The sequence below is a fragment of the Gallinula chloropus genome (genome assembly GCF_964237585.1).
Source record: "Gallinula chloropus genome assembly, chromosome: 4".
NCBI lineage: Eukaryota > Metazoa > Chordata > Aves > Gruiformes > Rallidae > Gallinula > Gallinula chloropus.
This window is the reverse complement of record NC_140088.1, coordinates 7,779,585-7,803,314: the sequence shown is the minus strand read 5'-3', so window position 1 is coordinate 7,803,314 and position 23,730 is coordinate 7,779,585. Positions and strand designations below refer to the sequence as shown.

The window sequence follows — 23,730 nt, the reverse complement described above, 5'->3', positions numbered from 1 at the left end:
AGGCGGGCTGGGACATCATATGGGCCACAATATGGGTCAGGGAAGTTTGTGTTCCTTCAGCAATGGCAGCCCTGTGCTTCAGCAATGTACGAGACCAAATAATCCCCACGTGGGACAGAGTGAACAAAATAGATTTGACCTGTTCAGAGAGTCTGCTCTGAAAGCCCTGGGCTACGTGGGTACTACTGTGGGTTACTACTACATGGGTAGCCGTGTACTTGCAGCAGGAGTTGATTTTTGTAAAAGTAGCTTAGAGGAATGCCTCTCACCTTCCAGACTGCGAGCATGTGGAAATATTTCTTGGCATCTCATCATTGGAGCTTAGGCAAAAAAAAACCCACGTTCACCTCTCATCAAAGATGGCAATCTAGAGATGATTTCTGGAGTAAGTAAATTAAACACACAGTGATGTTATGGCATAAAAATAAATTAGGAATTCTTCTGACAACTGAATGTGATACTTAAAAAACCTACTGGGCTTATTAAGGAGAAGTACTAAACAGACAAATAACGTAAGGTTTGTGTTCAATGTGGAGATGTTCTGGTTTAATCTCTAAGAGTCAAACCTATGGACTGCAAAGTGATGATACATCATCTCCACGATGATACAGACATCACCGTGTCTGATTTCTAGATGTCTGCTCCTTCATCAGTAACTAGTGAGTGGAGTCCACAGACCTGGTCAGGGCACTAACCTGGGAATTAGAACTACATCTAGTCAAGAGAGAGGTGAATTCAGGCCTTTTGTGTTAAAAAAAAAGAAGGGGACTCACCCATTTTCTCAGTGCTGAACCCAGCATCGCTACTCACGTTTGAAGTACCCTCACCGCATTGGGAGGCTGGGACAGGAGAGCCCAGCTTCTGCCTTACAGATGCACCTTGATGTCCCTGTTGTTTTCTGAACTAAAGCTCACAAAAAAGGAGGTGGGCTTTGTGCACGTACAGAACACAAGTAGGCAGCACATGGATGCTGATCCGAAAAGGTTTTAATAAATGTCAACGGCCACACGGTAAGCCAACAGGATTTATAATTGCCTGTCATGCATTTAAAAGTGAGTGCTGTTAGATTGAATTAACAACACACGTTTAAAACAACCTTTTGGTTAAAAGGATTGTGGCTGCATTTCTTGTATATATTGAGACCCATCACGTTTCAGTCTGGACTAGAGTATCTTTGTGCTCTAGAGCTACAACTCTGCTCTGAAACACATGTAATGCTGGTAAAACACCTGCCTTCATCTATTGAACACCTGGAGCATTTCCCTGCTGCCATTTTATCACTCCATACCATTCCAATGATTGCAGACCACTAACGAACTTGTAATAAGCATTTCTAACTTTCCCTAATTTTAGTGGAGCTATCCCTGGTTATGCCTGGGTTACATCAATCCCAACAACAAAAAAAACAACCCAACTTCATGTAACTTAGCACATGTCTGCCCCGGTTCAATTCCAAATACTCTGAGGTGAGCTATTTTGCCTATTATTCTTGTTTCCTAACCAGCCTGTCATAAACTCATTATTTACTTCTCTGCTCAAAACACTACTAGGTACAATTCACCTGAATGTTAACAGCTGGAGCTAGACAAGGAGTCTGTCTCATGAGAAACTAAGGGAACAAAGCAAACCCCACAGTCTCCAGAAGTGCTGGCCCATGGCTACTGAAAGCTCTGGGATGTGCTGTAAGTGGAGCATGCTTGCCTACACCCTCAGGAATACTACAGCGTGGCAGGACTCCCAGTCTCGGAAGTGCTTGTAGTCAGCACTTCAGAATCTGAGGAATTTAGTTAATTCATAATCACTGATCTTCATGGGGGAAGGGTGGCCAAAATGCTGCTAAAAGGAGCAAAGAGAGGAAGCAAGGGCTGGAGGCAGGCGTTGCACGTGCCTGGTGAGTGCAACTCCAGGTTTCACCGCAAGTTAAACTTTCAAATGCCTTTATGAGCCTTGTGCAGAGCTGTCAGCGGCTGAGGTTTGATGGAGTGAATGTCACCGCTGCTGTATATACACAGAGGAGCCAGACCACTAAAGAACATGCAGTTTAAAGTACATACGTGACAAGAAGTTGAGGTGCAAGCACTCACAGGGCCTTGCACAGTTTGGCCTGAGATTTGCCAGAATTCCTCGCTGCCAACCACAGACCCAAACGTCTGATGCTGCTGATCTGTGTTAAATGTACTGTGGACGTACGTACCTGCTGTGCAGAGAACATCCAGTTCTCCCTGGAAGGGCAGGATTTACTGTACAAGATGTATGAAGTACAGTAGCCTGGCGTCGCCTGGGAAGGCCCGGAGCAGCGCGCAGGAGCGCAGTGCCAGGCCGCCAACACAACGTAAGCTCAGCTTCTCCATAGAAAACCTGCATAGCAGAACTACCAAGACTGAGGCGATTCTCAGAAACATCTGAAACATTTCAGCCACCATGCCTTCCTAAATGAGAAAACAAACAAAAAACCAAACCAACACTTCCCCTGCCCCCCCAAAAAAACCCACCCCAAAAAACCCAAGCCTTATCAAAACAAGCAAGAAGTGTAGATTCCTAAATTCCTTGCATGGTGAGGCAGGGTTAAGCAGCAGTAGAGAAGAGGGGGAGCATTCAGCCCAGCTTCTGCAGGAATCTCCTCCTCATCCCACACGTGTCTACATTGTCTTCGATATGTTGTCAAACAGCACCCTCAGATGGCCCTACTTCATATATCTCTTCATCACAGACTTTTCTGTTTGAGACCAGGAAAAGGAAATAAATCCTCACTGCACTGCTGATCAGCACTTGAGACTGCAGAGAAAAGCTTGAGATGATGAATTGAGAGCTTAATACAAGGCTTTAGAAAAGGAAGCAGATTAAAACTCTTAAATGACATGTTATTAATACAACTTCTGATCATACAAAGGGCTACTTCTTGCCTTATTTAAAAAAAAAAAAAAAACCAACTTTATTTTCTGAACATGTAAAGTTGGTCATGTGGCCTGTAATCCTTGTGGCAGTTTTCTATACTTTTTGTAATACAGAGATTTTCTTGATTTGCCTGTGAAGTCTTGACCAATGAGCCATGCAATTAACTTTCAGGTTTCTGTGTTGATACACAGTTTATTTCATGCTATTTCTACAGCTTTGGTTTTCAACATACCATAAATTTATGAATCGCTAGCAATCTCCCCACGCTGTAAGTACTTAACCACTTTTGTGGAAGTCAACAGCTGAATCCAGATGCTTTAATGATGGGGGAAAAAAAAAGGACAGTTCAGGCTTCTAGCACTGAGGAAAACATAAAATAACCAAATACAGCGATTTCCCATCTAAACGGTGGAGTCTGGACTTCAGAGTTAGGTCCTGTGGACTCAAACATCTCAAGAGATTATTTCAAACTCTTTGCCACTTCAGTAAACTGCAGCCAAGTTTACTCTTTGAACATGTTCAGTTTCTTCATGAGATTGCGTATTTTTAACAAGAGAAATGGGCAAATGAATCAAAAGTGGGTTGTTGGGGGTTTTTGTTTGTTTGCTGTATGTTTATGATAAAGGTTAAAGCACACTGCTAATATGAGGGAACAGGACCACCAGAGAATGGGAGCTAGTAGGGAGGGATGAGATGACGATGAGAGGAGGTGAAACTGAGGTAACGGAGATAAATGGGTTAGAGGGTGAGCCATTTCGGCATGTAAGCCAGAGCAGGGGAATGCTTTGGAGGAGAAGGGACAGAGAAAGCAAGTCAAACAGAATGGAAAGGCTCAATTTTGTCTTTTTCCTCTCTAGGGAAACAAAGAGACATCAGGACGCTTACACCTGTTCAAAGGGAACAAGCTGTTACTGTCTATGAAAGTGACAAATTCTGACCTGGTAGTATTTTTTCATCCCTTTTGCATACAGGGTGACTTGTAACTTCACTACCATTCAATGCATTTAACAGCAGCGATAACAGCTACTATGCCAGCACAACACCCTTTCCATGCACTCTTTTGCACTGTGCCCAACAGATGGGAAAGCAAGCCTGATAATCTATTGGGGAATTGCTATAACGTTTGAGTGAACTGGTTGCTTCTATAACCTTCACCTGAATTTTCAGCCCCATAAAAGACGTTGGAGAACTACATTTCCACTAGTTACAAATCATTGTTTTAAAAACATGTGAAAACATTGAAACGTTCGTAACAGGTATAAATATCCTATTCTATATTTATCTGGAGAGCTCCAAGTTTGTAACAATGGAAGATTATCTTAGACTAATAACATAAAGTAGCCAGAATGTTCATCTCTCTCAAACGCTGGTGCAAGGTTGATGAGATGGTCTATGATTATTTCAGGATTAAGCACAACAATAATAATCTCATTCCCACTGAGTGCTCCTAAAATACTCCCAGCAAACCCATTCATCCCTTTTCTTGTCATCTCACCCCTGTAAAAAGAAATAACTCCATAAAACTAGGTCAAGCAAACAGTTTCTTCTTTCCTGTAGTAACTGTATATTTTATATACATAAAACCTCCTTCCTCTGGTAGCAGTTGAATCCAGTCCATTTTAGACTGAAACATGAAGCAGTGTGGGAAAAGAACACCAAAACCAGGTAACTGACAAAACAGAAAGAACAGCCCTTCATGGACAACTTACAGCATAAAAAACCCAAACCTTTTAGCAGACAAAAATAGTTACTAATTTTATTCCCTAAAATTTACCTTTTTGTAATTAAAAGCATAAATATAAATATAGCTCAAAAGCATAAATAAACAAAAAAAGCTTTTATCTATAGCTCAGAAGCTTGTGCATGTTCATATTAATAAAGTTAAATGTGACTTAAAAAAATCCTATGTTCTTCTGCATTAACCACTGAATGCAATCCAGACACTATTTTAAGAAGAAACTGAGAGGATCTGTATTTGCACACAACGCAAGATGCTGATGCAAAGAGAAATAACTCTTCTCATCTTCCCACAGTTTGCTGTTACAGCGGAAGGACTGGTTAACACCATTTCTGGGAAGAAAAAAAAAATAAGAGGAGAAAAAAGAAGATGTAAAAGCAGGAAATCCCAGGTTCCTTAACTACCTAGACAAAATTTAAAGCACAAACACAAAAGTATATTTTTACATTTCCTGGATATTAATTAGTAAATCTTTGGGGAAAACCTTATCCTCACAGTTTTCCAAAGAAAACAGCTGTTAAAGTAAAGACCCTGAATTAGTATTGGTGTTAAATATATTTTTATGTGTCATTATTACTTCGTGGACAGGGTAAGTGCAGACAGACAGAGCCACGTGCTTCTTGCGTCTGGTGCGTACAAAGCTGTTACTGGAAACGCCTCAAGTTTGTATTTTGCTATTAGCAGCAGCAGCAGGAGCACCAGAAGTCCTGGTGTTCTTGGAGAGGCCTTGAGCTGACTTTGGAAGCAGGGTGGAGCAGCAACTCAAGATTCCTGAAAAACAAAAGACTCGGAGTAGACACAGCCTGGTGATGTCCCCACGCTTTGCGTCTGCTGCGACAGCCACAACAGCTGAAAATGGTTATGATGCAGCACGTCATTGTGGTGCTGTGCTTTGGCCATAGGCTGCTGGGTGCTATGAGCAGGATTCCTTCTTCCTTTGGGTAATCACCACAAAAATAAAATCCATGGCTGGGACAGCTGAGTCTACCCTGTAAGAAAAGCTGCAGTTGCTGTCTGCCTGCTCAGAATGAAAAAGGAAGTGAAATGCTTTAGACATTGATGCTGTAGTAGCCTCTCTGCATCCCAGGGTTGGAAACATATCCAGCAGTGCAAGAAAAGGAAAGCAAACCGCTCTGATCCAAATGCTCTGATGCTTCTTCAACCCTGTGGTGAAGATGTTTGGTCAGGTGTTCGGGCAGGAGCTCCACTTGACTTTTAAGAGCGTCAATATCCTCCTTGCAGAACCGAGACCCAGCTATAGAATTCAAACTGATTTCAATTATTACTAGTTTTGTTGGAGAGGACTTTTAAATGTTGTTTATGCTGTGTTGTGAGTGTGATAACCAGCAATGCCGGACTGCAGGCAGTTAAAACTGCAACGGAGTTCAATAGTAACGAGACCAAAGCAACTACCAGAATTATCGAAAGGTTAGATAGCTAAATATAGCTGGTCCAGAAGACACTTCCAACAATCACACCTGTCAAAGTAAATCTGTAAAACTGGCTAGAACCAAAGCCAGGTGTTTTTGTCAGAATAGGTTAAAAATAAATAAATATATAAACCCCTGATTGTCCCTGTGACACTGCTAGCTATTTCACTCGGCCTTACCAGCCAACGAGGCGCTCAGCCAGCTTGTCAAACCTTTATCTGAGAAAAATTAAGACATTCTTTTCTGTTTCCATGAATTTCCTGGGTTGGGCTGTCGCACACAAACTGGAAGGGGCTGACGCTCTCATCAGCACAAACCCCGCAGTCAGAGGCAACGTGCTCGGTGGCCAGGCAGGCTAATGCCGTGCATTTGTTTCCTCCGGGCATTCTACAAGATGCCTTTCTACCTTAGTCACGCAGAATAAATATTGTTTAGGAACTCTGGTTACTTGGAAGGAGAGTTCTGGGAACTGATTTTTCGGAGTGCGGATGCGGAGAACTAACGCAGCGCGACAAAGGGAAACTCACCAACGCAGAGGAATAAAAACCTCCAGGTGACAGATTCTGCGTCACTGGAGTCTACGAAGGGCTAAAATTATGCTGTTGCTTCTTAAAAGAATTTATGCAGGCAAAGAGTTCTGTGGACCGGGAAGCGTTTGTCACGCTAAAATAACAGGGCTAGGGCTCTAAAATATGACCATAAATTATATTTTGCACTTGCAGCTGCCTAGTTAAGAACTACACCAGTTCATCCTCACTCCCGGTGTAACAGCTTAATTATAGTATCTGGTGCAGTCAAAAAAAAAATCCACGTTTTTAAGGGATTGTTCAAACGCAGCGTGGGTGCATCACCTATGTGACAACGCTAACCAAGAGCCCCGTTGTAGCGTGGCTTCATCTAGGCAGGAGCAAAACCAATTCCACCAGTGTAGAGCTGCACCTTCCCACTTCACTGCTTAAAAGCCTTGAGACAGTGGAGTCTGGAATCCCCATGTCCTGGCAGAGCAGAGGGGGAATGTAAGCTCTGTCTTCACAGCTGCAAGCTCACGCTGAAATCACAAGGAAACAAATCTTCTGCTATCAGGACCCTTTTCCCCCCCGCCCCGTGCACACCCCCACCCCTTTCTAAACCTTCCTCTGCTTCTCCACGCCTTGTTTGCTACACGCACATTCAATTTTCTGTTGAAACAGCTAAAATGGAAGAAAAGCTTAGCTCTCACATCAGCCTCAGGAGAAGGTCAGGGATGAAAGCGGTGCTGCCACTAAGAGGAAGCAGATACAAATAAGGCTCTCTAAACCCCTTCTCAAAATCGCATCTCTTCTCCATCCCCTCACACACACACCCCCCCTCCAGACAATGTATACCCTGCAGCTGTGCTCACCAGAGAGTAACTGATGCTTTTAACTTTCTGCATAATAGAAAAGCTTTTGAGGAGCATAATATTACAGCGCCTAGTTTTTCTAAACCAAATCCCTGCAATCACAAACAAGAGAGGGGGGGGAAATAGATACTAAAAGGTACAAGTGGAGATTGTCTGCAAAGCTTTACAGAAGATGGTGGGCAGATGGTGGGGATTTGCAGTGACACAGCTGTTTTTAAAAATAAAGAGGTGGAAGAGGAGAAGGCATGATTACAGCTACACACACATTCCTAAGCCTGTTCACACAGGAATAAAAAATTAAGCTAACGGTGGGAAATTGAAGCTGGTGTGGTTTTTTATTGTCTGAATTGACATTTAGAAACTTTTTTTAAAAAAACAAACAAAACAATTAGTGGCACCTTCAAGTTTCTCTTCCAATCAGTAGCCACGATGTAACGCTGGTAACAGAAATGTTAACCCATGAGATACTGACAAGACCACCTCAGAATTAGTCGGTGCCTCCAAACAGCACGTTTTCGCTGTAAGCCTTCCAATGTAAGAAGACAATTCTACCATATCACCAAATTAAAAACTTACGTTACCTGTTTGAATTCCCTGTGAAAGGCTTCTAATTTTTCACTGTTGTATTTTTTCAGGTATTATCAGTAGGCAGCAGAGACAAGCAGTGGGAGGAATGGCAAGATGTAACAGGGTGGGGGGGGTTACATAGATTTAACAGCATGGGGATGAGGGAGGGAAATGCCCACACTCAATAGGGTATCAAGCACTGGCTATGAATACAGTAGGCACAGAACATTTTTTTTAACTAAGTAGTACTTTGTATAAGAAAACTCAATTGCATAAGAGCCCTTTGACACATTTTGAACGTATATTCTCACATACGTGCCCTGCAGCTTGTGAGGCAAACACTAAAAAAAGATTGTTAATCCACAGCGTAAAAGCCTGTCTTCTCCAGAGAGCCCACTGAAGCTGCTCCTTGACAGCTTTGTTTACAAAATCAGCTCCAATTAATAGCAAAGCTATTCCTACATCCAAAAAAATTCTCCATTAACGAGGAACACCGCTGATACCACAGGGATAACCTTTTGATCGTTCTTCACAGAGTCACCTTTTCCACACCTCACTTTCTTTCTAGGCACACTTTTCTCTACCTTTTTAAAAAATGCCCAAGTTTTTAAACAAAAAAAAAAAAAGAGAAAAATTCATTTTCTGAACTGTGACCCAACACAAGGAGAAAAATAAAAGGTTATCCAGCACCAACCCAATAAAAACTTCTTTATACCTGTCTCCAGAGTCACAGCCAGGCATTGAACTGAAGGGGCTGCAGGTGAAACCTGTTGCAAAAACACAGGTATCTATCCATGCACTTACTCTGCTTTCCAACCTTCCAGAGCATCTGGGCTGCTCCCAACACAAAGGCAACTGCAAAGCCATTGGCATAGGTGCCGCCTAGCACACAAACATACTCCACAGCTGAAGAGGTTTAAATTAATTTTATTTATACCAGGTTTTCAAAATCAGAAATATTTTCAAAGAAATTCAATACTTATATAGACAGGTGCTACATTGATGATCTTTCATCCGCCATTTAGTGCCGTGTTCTCACTCTACAATCGTTAACTCACCACCACAAACTAAAGGGAACTCACAGAAGTTTGTAAGAAATAGGCAGACACGAAAATTTGGTTTATACTGGAATTGGCATAAGAGTAAAGCTCATTAGGAGATGGTGGCAATTGCTGTTTTCCATCACTTGTTTGGAGGGAACGGTACAGCAGGAACACTCTTCCACTTAGGGGTAACACTTCAGGTTTTAACTGAAAATACTCAAAATTCATTTCATGATAGGACTGGGAGGGATTCTTGCACCACAGTCCATATACAATTTTATCCCTGCGTTTCTAAAAACCACCACAAGCATAAAGCTCACCTACTCTCGCTTGTCTTGGGCTGATTTCCCTTCTTGGAGAAATCAACCCCATACACCTATACCCCTTCCAGGATTTACCAAATCAAAGAACTGCTGGTTTTGAAGTCTTTTTTTTTTTTTTTTAGAAGAAAAATGCCATTTCTGCACAAGCTCCTCTCATGAAAATTTTATTTAACACTTCTTTAATCAATAAAATAACTGAAGCCAAGATACCCAAAAGTCACATCTACATGGATACACAGAAGATATTCAACTTGAGAGGATTTTCCTCCACTCCTCCATCACAATGAGGCCCTCACCATTTTGCATAATGACAGAAAACAACAGCTGACAAACCATTTTGGAACAGATGCCAGCTGTCTCTCATTTGTTTTATAATTCAAACAGTAACAGTTCTGTAGCACTTTATTGTGGGGTTGGGGTTGGTTTTTTTTCTTTCTTAAAGCAAGCCATCTGAATTGGACCTCACATCAGTTCCTCAGCCGTTTCAAGAACGAGCTGAAGGCAAGCTGATCCTTTTAGATCCAAAACTAGTTTTGGTAGGAATCTTACATAAATACAGTTTGTGCTTCAATTTTACATCTACTTGGACTGAGTGAATACACACCTAAGCTAGCTTAAAATAAAAAGGAAAAAAAAAAAAGGTAACCTTTAATACTCAACTTAGAAGCCACAGACATCTTTCCAGACTGTTTGCAGCAGAGACAAAACAATAAATTTAAACACAGTACTGCTTTAAAAAAGTTCACTGTCTAAAACGAAATTCCAATGTTTTATTAAGATTTAACATTTTCAGTTTTGGCTTTTTCTAAAGAAACCATTTATACCTTGTGAAAATCAGTTAAAAGATCGTTGCGTTATACTTGTACTGAACTCAAGTCAAACATAAAGCACAAAGCAGATCTTTACATTAAACTGGGCTTCGCACACAATGTGAATAATCAGAAATCAGGAGACTATTTTGAGGAATAAAAAGGGTTTTGTTGTTTGTTTTTTTTTTTAAAATCTAGACAACATGCATACCATCAAGTTACTTCTCAACCTTAAAAGGTACCTGAAAGGAGAGTTTTGCAGAACAAAACCAAGACTCATCAATACACTTAGTAAGTCAGTGGTCATCATGCCTTTTTAGTTCAATTTCTAGTAAAGCTTAGTCTACGTAGAACAGCTAACACGATGAGGTGTGCAAGTCGTAGGGATAGCCAGAAGCCTGAAACAAAAGTCTTAAAGTTCTACAGGACGAGAGAGCCTAAACACAGTACCACGAGGTGACTTCAGAACTATTTCAAAATAGTAAAAATTTAAAAAAGAAAAAGGAAAAAGGAAAAAAGAAATATGATTTGCTTCCTCGTTGAAAAAAAGAAAAAGGCTATGGACTGCACGGGAAGGGCCCGTATTTCAACGCTCCACAGTTCTACTCTACCCACTTTTTTTAAAACAAGGTAATGATAAAGAGCATTCCTTCTAGCAGCATGTACAGCTCAGCCGCGAGCGGCTGCCCAACAGCGCTCGCTCCTTTACGCATACCAGGAGAATCATGTCCAGTTTTGCCATTTGTGGATAACGATGACAAGATACAAAAGCATGTGTTTGCCATAAATAGCTCTGGCTAACGGAGGATTGCTCAGAGAGAGCAGATCAAATTCTCTATAAGGAGAGCATTATTTGGCTCCCGGCCAAAACATGTCCCCGACCAAGCCTGGGTAGTGGCAAAACACTTTCCAGTTCTATTTACATAGAAGCTAACAAAGTAGAACAGTTCATTTAGGCTACTTCTTGTACCGAGTCTGTCTTAACTGCAACACTCAAGAAACAAAAAAAAAAAGAAAGAATCGTATCCATAACTGCATTATCATGTAACTTTGTCATTACACACCATCTTACCCAAAAAGGCGGCGAGCCGTTAGGATTCCGTGCCAGGTTTTACTCTCACATGTAGAACTTTAAGAACATTCAGGTACGAAACACGCTGCGTGGTTAATCACTTCATCATTCTACATCTCTGACATGAGTGTTTCGTGGAACTAATGGTCTCTAGCAGTGGTAGCTTCTTTACTTGAACAGTAAACTCAGATCGGGTCCTTTATCAAATGATCAGAACAGAGCCACAGAGTATTGTAAAGCAGAGCCTAAATCATGATTAGGAATGAAAGACTTGCATTATTTAAGATGAGATTAATGATTGTTTATCTTTACAATACTTTCCACAGAAGTTAAGTTATTTGAAATATGCTTAAATTAAACATACTTAAAAACTGTATTTTCCAATGAAAACAAGGCAACGTTCTGTAATAAGCCACAAGTTTTATTGCAGCGTGGCCAGTTTTTTGATCTCAAAAAAAAAAAACCAAAAAAAAAAAAACAATGTTCCATTTAAGGCTCTTTTTAATACAGAAACTGCCACCACGACTGATGTTTTACAAAACTTTAGTGTTTCAAGACTCACATGGTAAACAGATAACTTCTACTCCTGTTCAGTAGTGTACATTCAATGGAAAACAAAAGGCATCGTAACAGCTACTTCATTTATAAAGATATGCATGTAACAGGAATGAAACTGAGGTACTACAATAATTTGATGACACAGTTACAGCAACTTAATTGGCATTCCTTTAGGGGGAGGGGGGCGGGTCAAACATATTACAAAAAAGTGCTTTAAATGCATAGTGTTGTGTGCTGCCATGTCACAAAAATAGGCTTGTCAAGGCAGGTGAGGTGTATGAATGCACAAGAGCCTCATGGAACTGCAATCAAGTGCAACTGCAAGTAATACTGTATAGAGTCTACCATCCGACCAGTGGACAATACTTTCAAGGCATTCAATTAGCTTACCCTTCGCTGTCTGCTAGACTATTCACATTGACTATCACATTCATTGTACGTGTCGCAAGGAATGCCTGCAACGTCAGTTTTGGCTAAGAGGGTGACGTGAAAGCATTCCTTGGACCCTACATAAAACTACCGGCATTAAACAGTCTAATGGCAATCGCTGGTAGACTGCTTAACAACGACATCTCCTTCAGGGGCATGAGGGAAGGGACTTATTTTGTTTTTTGAGGAGGGAAGGGGATGGGGAGACTAATACTATTCCAATTGAACGAGCTGCAGAAATGGAAGCTCCTTAGATCCAGATGGCACTTGTCTGTCTTTTTATAAGGGTTTTCCTTCAAGTGAAACTACCACGTTGCCTCCCAATTTCTCTCCAAGTGTTGAACGGTCCTTAATATCATCCAAACCATTTACTTGCCACTCATGTTTAATACCTGAAAGACAGACGGACAACAACGTACTTGTGAGAACCTCAACATCTAAAGGGCATTGCAGTTAATGAGCGAAGCGTATTTTTAGGTCTGTACCTGTAAATTTCTTTTTAATGGCATCTTTAGAGCTTGCGTAGATCATCTTGCTTTTTAAAGGTGCGCTTTCAGGAGCCCTTTAAAGGAAAGGAGAAAACCACAACAGAACAGTTACTCAGCCATCCAAGCCTCAACTCCAGAATACCCAATTTTAACAGGGAGCTTTGCTTTTACACACCAGAATATAAATACCAGGTCTTCTTTCTTAGATTCCTTTGTCTCATACGTGGCATCGTACAAAGCGTATCGGCAATCATTCAAAGGTAGCAACTTCACAAAGGCTGTGTAGGGGTCCTCCACAGTGTCTCCAATGTCACCGACCAGTATCTGCTTTGCCTCCTCTACAATTATTTGTTTTTTGTCATCACTTAAGCAGAAGAGAACAGCTTTCTTTCTTTTCTTAATCTCTTCTGGGGTCGAAGATTTCCTTACTTTCATGTCATTAAAAACCTTTATGACTTCATCGTTCACTGTTACTCCAGAAGCCTGTAAAATGAGATCGAAGGAATAATTGAAACAGCAAAAATTAACGCTCGCTAAAAAAGATGACAGACCACGGTGCTAGGTAAAGAAGCCTGCCTGCCCTCCTAAGAATAAAGATACTATGCTCAGCCTGAACATGCTAGAATTTAGTAATCTTTGCAGGATTGGAGCAGAAGATATAAAGGAGGTATAAAATCTGTACTCTTTTCTTGCAGATCTCAGCATCTTCAGCCACGATTCTGGGTAACAGTTCTATACAACCATGCAAGTCAAGCAGTTTTATACAACTAGGCAACAACTCAGGCTGTTTTCCATTACCTTATCATGCATTTGGCTTATTGGGGGGGGGGGGGAAGGAGGAGAGTGGGGGGTGGGAACTGAACACAGGAGAGGAGTTTGTAGTTTTGGGGTGGGTTACTTTTTTAGTGGAACAAACGCTCCAGCAGCAGTTCACATCCAGCACTGTCATGACTCTGGTTTTGTGGGGTGATGTAAGGCTCTACAAGCAGCAGAAATGCTTTCTGCATTGTGTCAGCTTCAACGCCGCGCTTTAAAAACTCCTGAATTTTACTTGGTGCTGCTGCACGAGTATTGTCTGACTGCCCTTCCTCCGTACAAAAATACCAGCCACAATCAATGCCTGCAGCTCCCCGTCAGGCTCGCACGCAGTTCAAAACCCCAGCTTAGGACAGCGAGAAAACAAAACGGCCGTCAAGACAAACCGGGAGCTCACGGCAGGGGGAAAATAATTAAGCAAAGCCCGCTGCGAGGGAGCTAAGCCCATCCGCAGAGCCCTCGCCCCCGGTCCAACAATTACCTCCGGCGCGGCGGGCGCTGCCAGCGCAGGCTGCCTGGGGAAGGCAGGTGCACGGCTCGCTGAGAGCCGCCGGCTTTGTCCCCGAGGGAGCCCGCCTGCCCCCTTTCCCGGCTTTGTTCGCGGGGACGGCGTTCGCCTCCAGGGAACGGGCGTCCCGCAGCCCCGCGTCCTCCAGCCCCGCTCTCGGCCACCCTCGCTCCGGCCCCAGCGGCACCGGCGCTTCCAGCCGATCGCTCCCCCCCGCGCCGGCCGAGGACACTCCTCGGGCCCGCACCCCGCGCGGCAAGAGCGGCTACACCCCCGGGGGGGGAACCCGCCCGGAGCCCCTCTCCCGGGCCCGACCGGCGGCGCTCGACCCCCGCCCCTCACGCACCCGCACGCCCGGCCGATGCCGCAGGGAGCGCTGCGCTGCGCCGCGCCGCCCGGCCGGTCCCAACCGCCGGCCCCCGGCCTCGCCGCAGCCGCCGCGGCCCGCCCCGCCACCCGCTCCTGCCCCGCGGCCGCTCCCACCACCCCTTCCCCCCGCACCCGGCTAAAATTAGACTAAAATGGCCGCCAGAGGCCGCGGGGCCGAGCCGTGCCGCGTCGGGCCTGCTCGGCTCGGCCCAGCGCCCCGCCGCCGCTACCCCTGCCGCCGCGGGCCGCCCTCCGCCGCCGCCCTCCCCCGTCCGGCAATGCCGTGCCGCCCTTACCATGGCACCGGGTCCCGGGGCGGCGGTGGCTGCCTGCGGTGCGAGGCTGCTGCACGCAGGAGAGCGCTGCGCTGCGCTGGGGGCGAGGCGGGCGGGGACTCGGGCCGGGCGGGGGATGAGCCGCGGCGGCCGGGGAGGGCCGGTCACATGGGCCGCGCCGCCACCACGTGCCGCCGGGCCGGGCCGCGCCGGGCCGCCCCCCGCAGGGCAGGGCCGAGCCGGGCCGGGCCTGCGGGGCCCGGCGGCCTTCTAGCGGCTTTCCCGCCGCTGGGGCGCTGCTGCCCCTGAGGCGCGGCCGCTGCCCCGTGGGTGCGGCTGGCAGCGCCTGGGCGGCCGCCTCGGCCTCGTTGCCCCCGGCGTCCACCCTTGGCCGTTGAGGGGTGATGCGGCCCCTCGTCCTGGCGTGGAGCGCAAGCAGCCAGCAGTCGCGTCGGGGCTGCACGGCTCCTGGAGCCAGTTGCAGCCGCTCCCTGCCCTGCCCAGCATATCCTGCCCGGGGCCGCCGCTTTGCCCAGGCGCTGCCTGCTGCTCCAGAGTAACAATTCTGGCATCGCCCCCCAACTTACACTGCGCGGCCAGCCTGCCTGCTTCCCTCTGCACACACCCCACAAGCCGGTGTCGAGCGCGTTTTACAGTTGCTGTGTGCCATTGCTCCTCGGTACTCCCTTGAACAGGAGCCGTGCCGCTGCCACGGTCGCGTTGGTCTTTGTAGGGAGCGGCTGGGGGCAGCCTGGCTCGGAGGCGGCACCTTCTGTGGTTTTGAAAAAGCTGCTCAGATGATGGGGCAGGACACAAAAGGCGCAGCACTAAAAGGTGACTTCCAGGAAAACCAGAAAGGATCACTCTCCCGAGTGTTCTGCTTGACCCAATGTGAACCTGACAGGCCCCATCCAAGTGGACAAGAGGATTGTCAGAGCTCTCTGCTCTCCGAACTGGCCTGTCCAAAAGCCGAGAGCTCCTAAACAAGCCAGATCTCAAACAGCAGTACATGTGAGCACCCAGCCTGCATTGTGGTCAGTCAGATGTCCCTCTCCAAAACACCTGAATTGCTAATGGTACTTCGGTGGAACCCAGAAAACTAGTGTTTCTCAGCATGCATGTATGGCTATACATACATACACACACACACATATATATATATACACACACCACCATGCTGACCAGATGAGTCACTATGTTTCCAAGTCTCCTTTTCAAGTTATATCCCGCCCTCTCTGTATGCAGAATCTGAGACCAAATTCCATTCTGCAGTATTCAAAATTGGCCTTGAAATCACTGGACTGTGTTACCCCTCCAGCTCCTTACATCCACGCATTCAGGAATCCCCACCACACTCAGCTAAAAACAGCAGCAAGTGTATTAGCCTCAACTTTTTTTTTCCCAGCTGATGCTTGTTCACTTACTGCCTGTTCAGTGCCAGGAGTGTGGGGCCTGGGCTTCATTCCTTCTGTGCGAATTTGCCCTTAGGGTCAGCCATTGCCCAACTCAGTTTTCAAATATGATACATGCTGCTTTTTGATCAAACAAGGTGAAAAAATGTTATGGGATATAATAGCACAAATCCTAAACTGGGTAACTCTCTGGATGTGGTCTTGTGGTTGGCTTAAACATAAGTCTGTGGGACAGCCCCGTTTCTGGGCATGTGCTGCTCTTGCACAGCTTCATGGACTAAGGTGGACTTAGGAGGTTTTAGATTGTCATAGGATGGTTTAATGTATCCCAAAACAGTCTTCATGACACTGCAGCCTGTCATGGCACACTGTGGGTGACATGTGCCCTTCTCGGTGTCCTCAGCAGAGCTCTGTGTCCTTGGAGCCATACACAACATTGAGAGGCCACTGTGGCAAACATCAACGTGGGGGCTCCTCTGCCTTTGGAAGCAGTGTGTGCAGTGCATCCTCCAGTGACCACACGCTTGTTCAGTACCGTGAAACTGCTGGGTGTGAGTGCCCGGATCTCATACCCTTCACAGTTGCTCTCTCCCATGTGGAGTCCATGTGGAGCCTCCGCAACTCCAGATCCCAAGCCCCTAAGACAAAATAGTGGAGAGTTACCATCTCCAGAGCTGCAGGGCCAGCCAGATGCTCCAGGGATGAGAACTCCAGAGCTGCGTGACTCACGCTCCATCTTTACTACCATGGAAACTGAATCATGAAGCGGAAGTGCTTGTTGTTCTCTGCCTCACAAGGTGCATACCTGAGGCATCCAGGCACACAGGGCTGCTGCTGCACACAGGGCTGCTGCTGTACATCACTGGTACCTGGCAGTTGTCAGAATATGGAAGAAGCATGGGCTGAAGGAGGGTGATGACTTTTGATGACTTTGTAGAACTCTCTGACAAAGAATGAGTTCACCAGTAGAAGTCTCTTGAGTTCACCAGATCCAGAGAGCTTTGTCGCAGGTCACAGGCAAACAGAAAGGGGCTTCTTGTTTTCAATAAAAATGAATAATGGACTCCCAGTGAGTGCAAGCCATTGGAGAAAGAACTTTTGATAGAGCCCTGTGGTGGCCTTGGAAACCACAGAAATGGCCAGTATCCAGCCACAAGCTGTAATGACCAAGCAAATCTTATTGCTAGAGCACACTCGGACAAAGCTGGTCCCCCAGCTTGGCATCTCTCTGCACTCAGGGAAGAGAGTTTCTTTACCCTTGTGCCACAAAAGACCTGCATCCCACCCAGCACCACCGAAATAGCCCTGTGATTCAGAGAACCCAGCAGCAGCAGCAGCACTAAAAGCTTTGCGAATGACACCCTATGCGGAGCACATGCCTCTGAGGGAGCCCTCCAAGCCTCCCCTCACCCTCCGCAGATGGAAGAAATGACTCACTGTGAGGCAGAAGGCACTGTTTGTTTTGATTCAACTCCTGGATGCTCATTAGTGTGAAGTGATTATAATGGGCTAAGTTACCTTATACACTGGAGCTCCCTGAAATCTTTGTGCGTCCCATGCATCCTCTCTGCTTCTCTCTCAGCGTCACTAAACTCAATGTTGCCATTTCATTTTCTGCCTGGCCTCCTCGGGCATCCTCTCTCTCCCTTGGGCTAGTCCTTGTCCCAGCGACTTTTCAGCTTGCTAGTTTATTTGAGTTAAATCTGGCAGAAGCATAGAGGTCAGAAAAGTAATTAAGGTCCTTAATTAAGTAATTAAGCTTCATAAAATAATTCGAGGGAGAAGAAAGCGGGGCTGCATGTCTGCCAGTTTAACTCAGGAACTTGTTGGTTTCTGCTGGGAGATACCCGATCTCTTACAGCGCAGCATCGGTGCCTCAGGAAGGGGACTGCGGAGGGAAAGCGGAGGTGTACTCTGGAACACCAGAACCTCCTAATACCATTCAGTTAAAAAAATCAACCAGTCGAGAGGAAGAAAGCCACAGGGAACTGCATTTGAGGAGGTCTGATGCTCAGCGCGCTCTCCCCCCCGGCTCTGCTGCGCACCTCTGGGAAACAAACCTCCGCTTCCCCTCTAAGGATTCTGCGTTCCCGGCGGGACCGCACAGAGTGCTGGATACAGCCCAGCCTCTTCTACCGTGAGGGAGCACTGGAGAACGCCCCAGCGAGAGGCAAGCACCGAGTGTGTCTTCCCTTCCACCGCGGATACGTCGCTTTAAAACAAAAAACCCCGCGTGGTGCAAGGGGTTTGACTGCGGGCGGTGGCTCCTGGCGTGACTCCGCCAGCCCCGCCGTGCCTGCCAAGGCTGCCGGAGCCCGCAGCGAGGGGCAGGGGTGCCCAGCGAGCCCCGCTGTCTGTCCGACCCGGAGGCGGATTTCCCACGAAGGGAAGCTCCGGCTCCCCCGTCCTTGGCCGGGTCGCTTCTTGCCGTCCTGAGCCGCCTCCTCCGCCGCCGTGGTCCCCGGGGCTCGGAGCTACCGGCCAGCGCCTTGGCCGGGGCCGAGGAGGAGCGGGGTGCCGGCCGCCGGGCCCCGAGGCGCCGGGCCGCGCCCGCTGGCCCCGGCCCACTGCGGCCACGGGAGGGAGCGGGGCCCGTTGCGTCACCCCGCCCGTCACCCCGTCCTCCCGTGCCAGGGCATTCCTCCGGCTGAGTCATGGCCCGGCCTGGCCCGGGGCTGCTGCCCGCCCGCCAGCTGCCACCCCGGCGTGGGAGGGCCACCCGCCTGCCCCGCGCCTTCCCCAGCCGGCACCCGGGGCGCCGGGAGTCCTCCCCTCGGCCCCCTTGCTGCCGCGGGGAGATGGGGCTGTCAGAGGAGGCCGAGTCTTGCTCAGGCTGCTCCGGCAGCTCGAGTGCTGAGGCGCTCGGCTCGGGCGAGACGGCCCCTCGCCCTGCCAAGCGGAGCCGCTTTGCTGACCCTGCACCGATGCGGCTGGGGGGGCTGTGGTGGTGGTGGGAGGGAGCAACCCAAACAACCCAAACTCTTTTCCTTTGGCTTTGTTTCTTCTTTTTTTATTCTACCTTGGAAAGCTCTTCAGCAGCCCGCATTCCTTGGCCGGCTTCACCCTACGGCCGCCCGCCAGGAGAGCAGGCAGGGAGGGAGGGAGGCAGCAGCAGCTCAAGCCCGGCACGGCCAGCACAGATGCTGGAGGAGCAGCATCCCCGTGCTTCTCGGGGCAGGCTGGAAGTCCCATGTACCCCGTCGTCCCCCGCATCCCCCCCCACCCCGCCGTGACTCTCAGCACCGCGGTGGTAAGTCACACGTGCCGGTGAATCAGGGCCGCGGGCCTGTCATTGCTCAGTGGACAACAAAGGGGAGGTTTAATTAAAACGCTCTGCCTTGTAATGACATCATTTTAGAGGCGGCACTTAAAGCACAACAAAAAAGGAAATAAAAGTTCCCCCCTCGGAGAGAAACGTGGACACTAATGGCAGAAGAATGGCTGAATGGAGCCAAAAAAATCCCCCTGAAGTCTTAAAATGCCAGGAAACTTTGCTCAGCCTTACTAATAAAACCAGAGGACATAAATGACTTAAGTCATCGGCACACATTCGACATCCACAAAGGTTTGTTTGCACAGTTATAGCACTAGAAAAAGTAACTGCTCTTTACCCTGCTGGCCTTCATAAACTCCCGTGGGCCCTGCAAAATGCATTTTCCCCATGAGCAGTTTCTTCCCAAGTCTCTCTTCTTGCTTCCCAGCTCAGGTAAACTTACAGCGTAACCTTAGGTAAGGAAGGATTTGGAAGACCAGCTGCTGACTATACCACTTACTCAATTTATTCACTTTTTTCTTCTTTAAAGACAACTTTCCTTTCCATGGTAAAGACAGTATTCCCCCCCCCCCCCCTTTTCTACCTGTAGCATTTTAATTCCAAGGTCTCAAAGCTCTTCATTAAAATAACTAACAAAGTATCTCTGCCTGACGAGTGTTATTTCTCCTGTTGGATGGGTTGCCTGGGGTCATCCAGGAAGGCTGTGGTAAACCAAGGGGCAGGGCAGGGAGCCTTGGATTCCCATCCCTGCTTTAAACCTCAGACCATCCCTCCTCCTAAGGAAGGAAGTGTAGGTCAGGCAGAACAATTATTTTCTTGAAACCTCTGTTGTTTCAAGCAAACAGCAAAGTCTGACTTCCCTTCTCAATAAGCATCCTCTGACAAGACCAGGGCTGAAGAGTTTGATGTCCATAGAGTTTACCTCCAGCTACCAATGTGTCAGAGGGACGCGTAGATCTGTACATACAGTGAAGCAGAACCCTGCTTGTATAGAAGGCAGGGGTGCAGTATGCTAAATCCAGTCTAAAGAGTGGAAATGTAAGAAGCAGCATCATTTTCTGGGCAGCGCAGTAGCCGCTGTGCATCTCAGAATAACACTTACTGTGGTGAAATGGCAAGAAGGAGCCAAAGTGACCTTTAGAAAGCCAGGAGTATATAGCTGACCTATATGATGGGTCAGGGGATTAGGGGGAAAGCTGCCAGAGTTCTTTGGAAGGATAGGCTGTGACACTCAACAGAATTTGAATTAGAATAATTAAATAAAAGTCCAGGAATGTTCTTCAAGCAGACAAAAAGCCATGGCACAATTTGCTAGATGTATCAGTCACCTGGAAAAAGCCTCTTCTGCATAATCCATTCCCTTTGTGTTCTTGTTTCACATACGTAACTTCTTCCTGTAAAATGAGCTAATGGCAGCATCCCCTAAAAGGGAAAATCTCTCACCCTAAAAGCATGCCAGCTGTGAGACCAGTAGGAGGAAAAAACCAAAACATTTTCTGGTACTGCCAGCTTGTTTTCAGCTGAAGAGCATCACTTCTAGTTTGAAATGATGTTATTCTGCCTATCTGTGCCTCCAGCAGAGGAGCTGCTGCTGAGAGGAGGGTAACGCATGGGAAATCACACCCAGGAGCTCCTATTTAAGCACTAAGTGCCTTTCCCCCAGCCCAGGGCAAACACTCACAGCCTCTGCAGCATTCGGTGATGGCTCCTTTTTCTCCTGTGTCTTATAAATGCAGTGACAGGCCTCGTGCTGGCAGTGACCCAGCACTGCTTCTCTCTCTCTCCAGGGTCAGGAAGACAAATTCTCTTGCACCAGGAGGTCTGTAGACTCACCGCAGCAGGGAAGCAGAATTACTTTGTTTCTTTTAAAAATCAGATGGGAGGTGAAAACAATTGTCAAGCAGTTGGTTCTTCACTTGCTCGGGGTGTGTAAAATGTAGTACATAAATACTCACATAAAGGAGGAGTAAGGGCAACAGCAGTGTCACATCTACAGCCTTCCTACCGGTGGCTTCATCTTGTGCAGGTTTCTGAAAACCCACTCAGAGAGCCGCGACTCCTCTCGGCGCGGGACAGTTGGAAGGGGTGATCCCTTCAACGGCTCCAGCCTGGGTCACAGAGGGACGATTGCCAAAAGCCGGGATGCGGCCGGACGTCTCAGCAGATGACACGGTTTAAGCTGGTGCACCTCCAGGAAAAGGTGCCAATGATTTCAGAAAGCTCTTCCCCTTCTAGATAGATGCGTGCAGACCCGCCTGACGCCAGGGGCTGGCTGGCACATAAGGAATGTAACTATCCGACTTTGTTATGCTTTCTTCTTTACAGAAAAGCCTGAAAAATCTGAGCCCCAGAGACAGCCATGGGTCCTGGTGGAACATGAATCCTTGTTTTGCTGTGGCTGGGCAAGTGCAGAGCAGCACCGTACACAGATTGCACACAGATTTTGGGAACTCATCCCAAGTCTTGCAGCCTTGGCCTGGTTCTGCTACTGACCTTCATCGCTCACTGCTTCCCTTCCTACTGGGGTTATGTCATCGTGTTGGAATAAGGTCCTTGGAAAACGGGCTGTTTCTAATCAGGATCAACACTTCTAAGACATTGTAGGTCTGATTTAAGGAGACCTCTTTGCACTATAAAAAAGAATCACTGGGAAAGGATCAAGTGATTCCTCCAGGAGATGGAGGAAGCCATCACAAAAGTATCAAGATGGGGGGAGATTAATTCACACAGCATGTTTAGGTTGGAAGCTGCAGAAGCCAGACAAAAAGGAGGACAGCTTCAAGACTGCTACATTTGCTCCAGACAGACCCAGGACTCGGTTTGCAGCATTGCATCCAAATGGAAGGAAATTCCACTGTTTGATGAAGGCAGAACCCAAGGACTCATCCTTAGAACCCTCCTAGAAGCAAAGCTAGAGAGCCTCGGAAGCAAAAGATGCACAGACTGAACCTATTCGGTCACTGCAAAGCCCCCTCACTTAAAGAGTTGGCCTTGCATTTTGAAACGTTCTTTTTCAGACAGCAACCTAAAAATAAAACCTTAGCTAAGCCCAACATGCTAAATACATGAGTTGAGATCACCTGCTGCTGGTTCAGGGTGGGCTTTAGGATGACTGGGGCAGAGGAGTATTTATAACTGCTGCTGGATCGTGGGACCTGTCGGTCAGCACGAAAGTGTCCTCTGGTGACAACAGCGCTCACGTAGCGCTGCCAGGGCTGCAGAGGCCGGCATGTGACTCCCGGCGGTGGGATCTGGGCAGGAATTCTCCGAAAGGCAGCTCTGAAAGCCCTGACCCTCACAGGCAAATCCCCAGCCCGGCCCAGCGTCACATGCAGAATTGCCACCCAAAAACCACAAATGTTTTCAGCATCCTGGCTCTCATTTCTGCCATTTCAAGCGCATGACACAGCAGCCAAGCCACAGCGCGGCCGGTCTCTCTTTGTGAAGTAATGTCCTCTGGGAGGTGCTTGGGGAAGAAATATGTGAAAGCACCTAGACTATTATATATGATCTTATAGGAAGTGTTAATCTAGGAAATAGCTGCATAAAGCCTCAATAAATTGGGAAGCTAAGAATAGCAAATTGGCAAAACTCAAGCTGGAGTGTATATTACCCCGGCGGAGCGGGAATAGCCTCTGCGAGGCAGCTTTGTTGCGGGGGAGATGGTAGAGCAAGCGTCTTCAGTTCTTCCCGCGGCACTATTAAATCAGGCTGGACATGGCACCAGGATCACACTGCGCTGCGGGATGATGCGAGCCCAGCGTGACGCGGTGCGAGCCCAGCGCGACGCGGTGCGAGCCCAGTGTGACACAGTGCAAGCCCAGCCTTGCTCCCTGGCTCAGATAAAACCCCTTTTGCTGTTCTCTGAAACCAATGTAGGAAAGGAAAAGCGAATGACTGTAGAAAAGAATAAGTGAAAGCTGATCTCCCGTGGGCAGCGGCCAGTGCTTCGGGGAGCATGCTGGCACGTAACATCCTCGTAGGAAACTTGGCCCAATCAAACATTTCTATCGTCAAAAGCGAGTGACCTGAACAGCTGGATATGCTCTGCGAGCAGCGGGCAGGCCTGGGTGCTTGCTGCCTTCCCCCCCTCCCCTCCTTGCTTTCTGGCAAAGGATGAGGGACTCTCACCTGGGGCCAAACCCCTCCAGCCCCAGCCAGCTGCCTCCCACCATACCCACGGCCTCTCGCAAGGCTACAGCTGATAACACTCCTGTGTCTGAAAGCCCAGAAAGCTGCTGGTTTTTTTTCCTTCTTTCATAGCTAAAAAATTTTAAAGATGGATTTGCACCTTAAAAAAAAAAAAAAAAATTAAAGTTAGTTTTAGTGATTTTCCAGAAAAG

The 23,730-nt window shown here is 47.3% G+C and overlaps 1 protein-coding gene across 2 annotated transcripts; it reads right to left on the bottom strand.

Moving 5' to 3' along the window:
• Positions 1 to 8,922: 8,922 nt before the first annotated feature.
• Positions 8,923 to 14,832, bottom strand: CFL2 (cofilin 2). 2 transcript variants are annotated; one of them, XM_084262748.1, is made up of 4 exons: positions 14,723 to 14,832; positions 12,909 to 13,216; positions 12,731 to 12,807; positions 8,923 to 12,637 (listed from the first exon to the last, which is right to left on the bottom strand). In XM_084262748.1, exons 1-4 carry the CDS (start codon positions 14,723 to 14,725, stop codon positions 12,525 to 12,527), a joined length of 501 nt encoding a protein of 166 aa, XP_084118874.1. In that variant the 5' UTR covers positions 14,726 to 14,832; the 3' UTR covers positions 8,923 to 12,524. The 2 variants fall into 2 exon arrangements, with proteins under 2 accessions (XP_084118874.1, XP_084118875.1); XM_084262749.1 differs by lacking the exon at positions 14,723 to 14,832 and adding an exon at positions 14,404 to 14,443.
• Positions 14,833 to 23,730: the final 8,898 nt, after the last annotated feature.